At 35.7% G+C, this 10,193-nt stretch overlaps 1 protein-coding gene across 5 annotated transcripts; it reads right to left on the bottom strand.

The window, feature by feature from the left end:
- Positions 1 to 748: 748 nt before the first annotated feature.
- LOC133531208 (uncharacterized) lies at positions 749 to 9,943 on the bottom strand. Of its 5 annotated transcripts, XM_061869345.1 has the most exons (9): positions 9,585 to 9,858; positions 6,963 to 9,152; positions 5,524 to 5,732; positions 4,407 to 4,762; positions 3,959 to 4,090; positions 2,347 to 2,603; positions 2,088 to 2,259; positions 1,815 to 1,911; positions 749 to 1,546 (listed from the first exon to the last, which is right to left on the bottom strand). In XM_061869345.1, exons 4-9 carry the CDS (start codon positions 4,522 to 4,524, stop codon positions 1,519 to 1,521), a joined length of 804 nt encoding a protein of 267 aa, XP_061725329.1. In that variant the 5' UTR covers positions 4,525 to 4,762; positions 5,524 to 5,732; positions 6,963 to 9,152; positions 9,585 to 9,858; the 3' UTR covers positions 749 to 1,518. The 5 variants fall into 5 exon arrangements, 2 of the variants coding, with proteins under 2 accessions (XP_061725329.1, XP_061725330.1); XM_061869346.1 differs by lacking the exons at positions 6,963 to 9,152; positions 9,585 to 9,858 and having other exon boundaries at positions 5,654 to 5,732; XR_009801500.1 differs by lacking the exons at positions 749 to 1,546; positions 1,815 to 1,911; positions 2,088 to 2,259; positions 2,347 to 2,603; positions 3,959 to 4,090 and having other exon boundaries at positions 4,676 to 4,762; positions 9,633 to 9,943.
- Between the last annotated feature and the right edge of the window lie 250 nt (positions 9,944 to 10,193).

Raw genomic sequence — 10,193 nt, forward strand, 5'->3', positions numbered from 1 at the left:
TTTTTTCCTAGAAAAAAAGAATTTTTTTTTGTAAAAAATATTAATTGTAACACACATTTCAATCGAACAATAGTCACAGACATACAGTACCCAGATAGCATTTTAGACTTGGACCCGCCTTGCAACAAGTTTGACGTATCACAAGTGAAGGGTTGTGACAAGTTTGCGATGACAAGTATGTACACTTGACGCAAGCCTGGATCAAACCTCCTAGTTTCCCAACAACAAACTTGCAAGAAGTTTGTTTTGCAAACTATGTGCAATAATGACATGTTCGATTTGCATCGTGTTTGTTTCGACAATTTATATGCAATATTGACATTGTAAACCTTACATATTTTTTGTTTTAACAAACTATATGCAATACTGATATTATCAACCTCGCATGATGTTTGTTCTAACAAATTATACGCAATACTGACATGTCAGATTTACGTCTTTTTTGTTTCGACAATTTATATGCAAGGCTAACATGTCAAATTTGAATGATGTTTGTTTTCATAAACTATATGCAATAGTAACATCTCAGCTTTGCATAGTGTTTGTTTAACTAAAGGATTTTTCGTCACAATCGAGTGCGATGCTGGCGAGGCGTGAGCGAGGCGCGTCGCTGAGGTCCGAATGTTAGCCTCACGTCGTGACACGAGGCACAACGGTGTGTCGGACTGTCGGTGTCGCGCCCGCGCCGACGCCCCGCCGGCATCGCGCTGGAGTGTGACGAAGCCTTAAACTAACTAAATAAAACAAATTATTCATGGGTAATTGTGTAAGATTTTATTACAGTATTTATTAGGTATGGAACACAACATATTATTTTACAGTACATATGGTGCTACTTTCCCGCACGCGTGCGGGAATGAGCACTTTCTGTGCATATGTCGAAACTTTAAAGACCCATATACAGTACATATGGGTCGTTGTACGATACACGTGCGAATCAGTAATTCGCATCTAGTGTCGATTTCAAACACTCCCTTCGGTCGTATTTTAATTTATCACCACTCGTTGCGAATTTCCTATTTTTTGCACTTGTATCGTAAATAACTATTAAAGCACTATTGGTTAAACTGACTGGTGTCAGTATGCAATAATAATATATAAAGAGTACCAACATACGGTATTGTTACTTAATGCACAGACTCGTTATTTATCCCTTAATAAGACCCCAGTTATACACTGGGGAATACATCTACAGTAAAAAAACCTAAATAATTAAAAAAAACACGTGGTAAATATATGCACTCTACCTATTAGTACACTTGATTTAACATATATTCTCTATTAAAACAGTGATATGATAACTCACCTTCCTTAACAGGCGTAGTGCATAAATTGACCACTTATTGCCGTGGATTTCTTAACACCAAAATTAAATACTGATGAAAAAAGTAAGTATAAGGTACGAAAGCAATATATATCAACTATATAATAATGGTTTTCTCAATTGAAAATGCTGAAGGATTCTTCCATTTTCTCATATTAGCTATGTTTAAAATATCGCCTCTGCCTTTATAAGGGTTATGCTTGTCTGTTTAGTCTTTCTGCCCTGAAACAAATAAATAATATTATAATGACATGCCGTTTTTACCACATACCAATCGACTTGAGGTATATATCATAGACGCATTAAGGTTACCTACTTTATACTTATTTTTTTAGGATCAGAAAAATAACAGTCTAACGTGGGCAGTTATTTCAGAAAATTGCAATGCAATGAAGGTAAATGGGTTTGTTTGCCATAATTTACTTTTCTATCGACACCGACCTTAGAAACTAGGGATTTTCAAAGCATTAATCCTTACAGTAATTCTTACCTTCTTGTTGTCCTAACTTTAGCCTGATTCAGCCAGTCGCTAATTATTTCTTTCAGGTTTTCTTCTGTCGCATCTTCGTAAACTTTCTTGCAGATTTCTGAATAAAAAACGATTTGAATTTACTTGTGCTTACGAAATTTTAAGCAGGCGTATGGGAAAGGTATAAATAATACTTTTTTAATATAATTATTAAATATGATATGAGGCCGTTAATGTCAAAGTCGGTGTTGAGATACTTTAATGTTAGGAAATTTGGTCACAAAATATACTTACGAAAGATTATTTTACAGGTTTCTGTCTTTAAAAATGGTTTTTTATTGGAGTTCTTCATTTGTTTTCCAGTTAAGGAATATAGCTCGGCAACTTCGTCTTGTAGTATTCTTTTCAACATATTAGTGGTTAGACTTCGAATGTTTCTACCGCCAATACCAGCCAAAAATGATACCTATTAAATAAAAGTTACAAAATTACAAGATAAAAAACAATACATAAGTGTCGGACATAAGTAGACAAGTGTATACTGTATACTCACAATTGCCTGTTTGTTCCGGACTATTTGTAACTGGTCATTGAAATGACAAAAACTCGCATCATCCTTTACTGGAAGAGTAGCTAATAATTCAGAAATTTCTAAATTATCTTGTGTATATGCATTAAAGCTATCTGCTGTATGTGTCCCTAAAAGTATGTCAACTTTTCTATTCAATTCAGACATTTGTTTGGCCAAGTCAGTCACGACCTGGATTAAATGAGCCTGCTGCATGCCAAATTGTTTGCTTACGGAGCAGCCTACAACAATAATATGTAGTTAGATGGTGTCACAAGGGAGCTAAATTACATTTATGGAGAAAGCGTACATAATAATCCTTGACAAAGTAAAGCTCGCTACGCTCGGGATTCTAAAATAGAATGCACGATGAAAATACTTTTTCTCCACTCCACCTCGGAAAGGCGCTCTTAATATCCTTTAATAAGTGTGTGGAAAGTTACGTTTTATCCACATGGGGGGAATGTAACTTGATACAAATTCTAACAACAATATTATTCATTTTCTGCGATAATTTTGAATGATAAATATTGAATAGCAATAATTTTGATTACATTTGCATTATTTAACAGCTTGTATTTTCCTCGCATTGTTGTGGTGAAAAATGTTGTATTGCACTCGGCGGCAAAGTTTGTTCAACCTCTCGTGCTTTGAGGCCCTCGCACGCTCAAGATTCCACTTTTTTAACCACTCGCTACGCTCGTGGCTCAATTTCGGAATATTTCGCTGCCTCGGGTCTCAATATAAGCACGAGAAGTTAAACAACAACTTTGCCCCCTTGTATAATAAATAACTATTGCTAGGTGCCATATGTAACACATGCCTATACTTTTTACGCCACCTTTGAGGAAAATAAAAGACCACTAAGACAATCAATACATCCACCATCCACCTGACATCTGTCATTCAACATCCGTTATTTGACGTCCGTCTTCAGACATTCGTCATCCGCCATTCGACAGTCATCCATCATCACAGACTAGATCCAAACACCGCTATATGAAGCATATGGAGCTCAGATTAGAAGCTAAGACCGCGAGGTCACCACAAATATAGGAGCTCTTTTGCTTATAAAATACTGCGCCGTGAGCCGCACAATTGAATTGATTCCTGTTCTAATTTATGCTACAACAACATGAAAATGATATTTGTTATTAATAAGGTCACAAATTAGTATATGGGAGCGCCCGTGTGTGGTGACCTCAAATAGTGTCGCATGCTCCGCGTCTAGTGGGTAAAAGAGATCCGTGTCCATCATCTTTCGTCGTCATCGTCATCATACCACAAATCACAATGGCCGCAAAGGTAAAAATTAAATAATGTAGCCCTAGATATTTTCACAGCACATATTCATATCACCACATTTCACAAACCAAGAGCAAAGTTTTTGCTACTCATGCCGATTTTAGTTCGTTGTCATGCTCACGATTCTGAATGATAATAGCTCGCTACGCTCGTGATTATATTATAGAATCGGCACTCGTTGCAATTACTAACTTTGCTCTCCTATTGCACAAATAACTATTTCTGAATAGGTGATGTGAAGAAATATTCTATCTACATCTAATCTAAAAACAATAACGAAAAAAACACATACCAGAGATACCGTTCGAGAAATTATTTGTGCAGGCTAGAGTATGAGTGGGACTACATACAATGATAGAGTTTCCATCTATTGCCCCATGGTTGTTAACTTCTGCACAGTTGTTAAATTCTTCAGGCACAATGTCTGCAACAAACACATAAAAGGCAAACGTTAAAGCAATATATAACAAAAAATTTAGTTTCTACAAATTATTTCTAAATCTGCTAAAAATGCGTATCAGATAAGCTGTCACACACGGTGGGTAGAGAATGTAGAGATTTAGGGTGACTCCCTTAAAAGTAGCTACCAAAGCTATTTTTATTCACCCAACACGATTAATAACCAAAAAAGAGACAGAAAAACGGACTTCGGTTTAAAAAATCAGTTTCAAATTTTATTTCTACGTAACCTCCTCGGGATCCTTAAAATAGACATGGTCAATATACAATAAACCAATTACCATATGCGTGGTCTTCAACTCCACTAGAACACAGATGGCCTTCTACAGCTGGGTTGTGTTGACAATTCATCTCTTTAGAGGAATTACTGGCATTTTTATTTGTGTCTGCTACTAACATGGCACTTATTTTAGGTTTAGGAGGAGTTGGATATTTAACTAAATCATTTTCTTTTTTTTTTTTAATATTTGCTGGGTTTTTGACATCTTCATAATGGGGTATTCATCTTCTGAGTTAGAGTCTTCTGGCAGGGATATTTTTTTTAGTCTTCTTTTTCTTTTTCTTACTTCCTCATCAGAATCCAAATTGGAAGTTTCTTCTGCTTTTTTCAAATGGAGACGGGCTTCGCTATAATTTTCTGAAAGTAAAAATGGATTCAGGAAAATTACGAAAAATATATATACGAGATGGTATTGTTTTTAGGGTTCCGTAGCCAAATGGCAAAAAACGGAACCCTTATAGTTTCGCCATGTCCGTCCGTCTGTCTGTCTGTATGTCCGAGGCTTTGCTCCATGGTCGTTAGTGCTAGAAAGCTGAAATTTGGCATGGATATATAAATTAATAACGCCGACAAAGTCATACAATAAAATCTAAAAATTTTACGTGTAGGGTACCTCCTCTACAGGTAAAGTGGGGGTGAATTTTTTTTTTTTTGCTTCAACCCTACAGTGTGGGATATCGTTGGAAAGGTCTTTCAAAACTAATATGGGTCTTCAACAAACATTTCTTGATGAAAGTGAATATATTCGGAGATAATTGCTCCGAAAGAAAAAAAATGTGTCCCCCCCCCTCTAACTTTTGAACCATTAGTCCAAAAAATATGAAAAAAATCTTGGAAGTAGAGCGTAAGAAAGACATTAAATGAAAACTATAGCGGATATGATCAGTTTAGCTGTTTTTGAGTTATCGCAAAAAGTTTCCCCTTCATAGTAAAAAGACGTACACCCACAGTTCATCCCTTGGTTAACAATCTACCATACTTTAAGCTCCAGTTTAGCTTATTGTGATGGAAGAGTAACTACGGAACCCTACTCTGAGCATGGCCTGACATGCTCTTGGCCGGTTTTATTTCCTTTTCAGGTAGGTCCGGAACCCTAAAAATATATCAAAATTTCATACCGTAGTATTTTAGAATTTTTATTTTATACTGCGGCCATTTATCCTCGGGTTCAGCTTTCCTTTTTAACAATTTGTCTTTTAATTCTTCTGTACGTACATTAGGGTACGAACATAAATTTTCATTTATTACCCAGTTTGATGCAATTATTCCTGGTGCATCAGCCTCGTCCACAAATGTAACGATGGCAAAATGAGCCATTATAAAGAATCTGAAAATACATTACAAAATAAGTACCTATGAAGCATAGCTAAATTGACCAACGAAATAAGTAAGTAGTAACGATTTTGTCAATAATTCTGGGAGTTTTTCGACTATAAGCGGTTGCGGTGAACATACAGGATGGTTTTTTTAATGGGTCAGTATTGGCAGCTACTATAATCCCATGCCCCTATAAGAAGATTATCTTAGCAGGCCTTTAGATTTTTTTAAATTATAACATTGCAATTTTTATTTTAATGTAGGCAGCAACAAAATTGGTTAAAACAAAGTTTTTTAGTGCCATCTGTCCTGCTTCCATCAGGGATTTCATAGAGACCAAGCCATGTTAAGGCAAGGGCACTAGGAAAAACACAAATCAAAGAAAACGTTTCCCATACATTGTGAAAATGCTCTTTTATTACTTCGGTCAATCACTCACATACCTACTCATATTATACGCTTTTTAAAATCATAATTTTGTATGAAGACATCACAATGGGGAAGGCAAATGTTAAAGGTTTTGATAGATGCCACCAGCATATGTTTCCCCAGTATCTAGTTTTGTTCTATGGGATTTCAGCCAAATCCCAAACTAAAATTTGACGGGGAAAACCTACGCTGGCGCCATCTGTAACAATACTCTGATGCTATTGGATTACTAAAAATCACGAAAATCAAAGTTACTATTTTTTATACATTTTTTCACTTATGAAGACATGCTGCAAGCTGTAATGAATCACAGAAATATCCTTATGCGATTAAGTGAATAACCTTGTATTTTTAGCTAATGTATGGAAAATGTTTTCTTTGATACTAGGTGGCTTTCCTAGTGCTCTAAGGTTGGTTTCTTGATCTTAATCCGTAATAGAAACAGCGAATGGCATCAAATGTGTATTTTTAAATAATTCAATTTTCTCCCTGACTGTGCATGGTTTCAAAATTATTTAAATGTCATAAATTAAAAAGCTAAAAAAGGTTTCCTAAAACTATTATCGCGTAGCGGCACGGGGGTTTAGCAGCTACATACACTTGCAGCAGCTACATCCACTTCTACTATAGGACTAATATATAGGACTAATTTCAATATCGCGAATAAAATGTTGGGTGTTTCATACACTTCGGCTCTGCAAAAGCAACTTGTATTAACAGTTTGACCAGGGGCATATTTCTCAAAAGCTTGTAACTTGTATTAACAAGTTACAAGCTTTTTAAAAATAGGCCCGGCTTGATATCCACATACCTGTAGTAAGTAATCATCCACTTTGACAAAACCCACAAGGCTAGTAAAGGATAGGACAGGAACAAAGGACATTATGGATGCATGCTATGAATGCAGCATTTTGATTGCGACATGGTGATCATGAAAAGAGAGAAGAACAACTTTTCCCACAATATCCGACACAGGTTTTTCACATAGACTCATTTTTTCTTTTACTATATTAATTCCTATACTAGAACTTTCTATTAATGGTGTACCAAAGAAGTTTTCTTTAGTTGCAAACTCTTTACAGAGTATAACCATGCTCTGCACATTATTGGAAAACACTATGTTGCATACTGCTACAATATTACCATGTTTTAAATTGTGCTGTTTTTATTACAAAAGATTGAAATTTAATTGAGCTGAACTGCTGTAATTTATCACACCCTGGCAAAAGCAAGCCTGATGAGTGAGGTTTTAAAAATATTGGATAAATAGAACCACAAGGTAATATGTTTTTAGTCCAAAAGTTAGAATTACTCATTTCCCCGAACCTCTTAATTATTTGCTGAAGAGGTTTGGCCCCTTTTCTGATATTCTTTTTGAAAACCTGTAAAAAGTTTTCAAATGGAAATGCTGCACAGGAATCAAGTGCACCAAATTCATATACATCATCACTGAGGTGTACAAGACCATGTAGATTATAAGTTGCCATTTGGGCGCCATATAAATTGATGAATGTTTTAGCAGATTTCTAGCATATTCATTGTATTTAAAGCAATATTCCGGATTTAATAATATACTCATAGAAACAGTAAGGCTTATAAAATTGTTATAATATGATAAATATTCAGACTTTAATTTTGAAAGTACTAACGGCCCTGTGTATAGCAAAAAATGGCGAAATTCAGTTGCCTTCCACCTTTTGACGTCATCCAAAGAACGTGGTTTCCTATTGAACTCTAAAGGCATGTGCTTGGCAAGAGCAACCAGATCAGCACTGATGTTATTTAAAATTTGACGAGGCAGTTTTATTGGTACTGGTCCAAACATCCATATATAAATAAGACTGCGCACAACACCTAGGCAAACAAGGTGCATATAATCCAATGGGAAACTTTTAATAAAATTTATGCCAGGTACTGATATTAATGGCGTTTGAGTACGGTGAAAATCTTCATCATCCATCTTGAGAAACTCTTCATGGGTTCTTAGAGTTGCATCACACTCAGGAAATGTCATTCTGTTTTCCAAATAAACACCAGGCTGTCTGCACTTTGTACATGAATAATAACCTGTGTGTCCTTTGACTCCTAATAGAAAAGATTTTGCCGGAGTATCACAAACAAAACCTTTAATAGCAACTTTAATGTTTTTGCCGTTAATAGTCAAACCCGAGTTAATCAATTTAGCAACTTCAGAAATAAATTCTTCCATAAAAGATGTGCAGCTAATAGGTTTTTTAGGGCCACAATACACACCAATATTAGGGAACACAACCGATTTTATTGCAGGAACATTATAGACAGAACCCAAAATTGGCCAAAACTCCATTGTACTACTTTTAAATAATGGTAACCCATCAATGCTGATTAATAGAAGAATTTCATTATCATTTTCACTAACAAATTTCAATATTTCCCTCAAATTTTTCTCCAAACCTATATGAGAGTAATGTCCTGGCTCAACAACTCGACAGATAACATTTGCCGGAGTCTTAAGTAATGATCTAGCATCAGCTGGCAAATCAAAACATTCATGATCTTTTAATATATTCAGCAATTCATTAGTAGCAACATGGGTTATTTGATTTTTGATAGCCCAATGTCTCAAACTATTTTTAAATGATTCATTCATATCAATTGGATTAACCTGGTCATCACTATCACTATCTGATAAAGGCTGTTCATTAATAAAATTATTAAATGCTGAATAATCATTATAAGCTGGAGTATTTTGTTGACTTGGAGAGGAATTGAAATGGTTTTGAGGAGGATGGGAACAATGTCAAGAGGAACCCGGGCTATTCAAGTCAAATTCGTTCTCTGCCATTAGCTGCACCACCTGACGAGAGTTGTGATGAGAAAACAATATGTTTTCCTCTGTGTGGCTGTCATTGGTCGAAATATTATTTGTTTGTGTGTTTTGTGCCATTTCTCGTTTTATTCTCTTTAATTGTCCCTGCCTAGACATTAGGACAAAAGGTTTTCGAGACATGTTCAGTTCTTCCTAAAGAAAATAAAAAATAGAAAATAAGTAAATATCTCTAGAAGCCGTCAGATTTTTAACTCTAGTCACCAATATCATTCCATATCGACTCATAGTAATGTTTTCGTACGCCTAGCATATCTTGGCATGTGACGCGCGAATTCATACTTCAAGCGTGACTCGAAGTATAAAGTAAATACGCTACAACCTGTAGGCCTAGCATATCTTACGTTGTACCCTGAACTCGCGCGTCAAAAGTCAAGTTATGCTAACAGGCCTGCTTGCCCTTTAGCCATCAACACACACACAGTGAATCCTTCCTTAAAGCATCACCTCTGGGGTTGAAGACGTCTAAAGGCTAAAATGATATCTGCTTTCGTATAGATAGGCCGTATTCTCGTTAAAAACAACAAAATCGTTACATAAGGAAATTAAAGAATTTAACCTACTTACCTACTATGTCCAGTAACAATAAAAACTTTATCACAATATTCACAATACCAGCTTCATGCAGCCTCAGCCATCTTGTCTCGACCGCCTCTGCTGCCTCTGCTGGAGTTTTTTTTTTTCTTCATAAGGATTTTGGGCGGTAAATTGGTAATAGTAATAGCACAATACGGCCGGCGAACGGATGGAGCTGTCAGGTAGACGCTAACCGCGCTATATACTGGACCATGATATTAAAAAACGGTCAAAGTTTTGTTAGACAAAAAAGTGCTCTATTTTTTGATTGTTAAGGTTTAAATTTAAGAACCTCATAATACGTATTATTAAAGCAAGTAGCGAAAGTTGCGTCAGTTCAACAACGAAGGATGATTCACGACGCTTACCGAACACTTGCGTAGCAACACGAATCGAACGTCCATTTTATGTCTGACATATTATTTATCGTTTAGTAGTACTGAAGTTAGGGGTCAAATTATATTAGACAGTGAGACGATTCAAATAATTTTTTTTGAAATGTGAACTGCATATCGTCTTTGTTTTGGGTTTGCGAATTGGCGGCATGGCGGGAATTCGTACAATAACCAACTAATCAACTATTAATGTATTGTATTTGTC

Source organism: Cydia pomonella, chromosome 24 (assembly GCF_033807575.1).
Source record: "Cydia pomonella isolate Wapato2018A chromosome 24, ilCydPomo1, whole genome shotgun sequence".
Taxonomy (NCBI): Eukaryota; Metazoa; Arthropoda; class Insecta; order Lepidoptera; family Tortricidae; genus Cydia; species Cydia pomonella.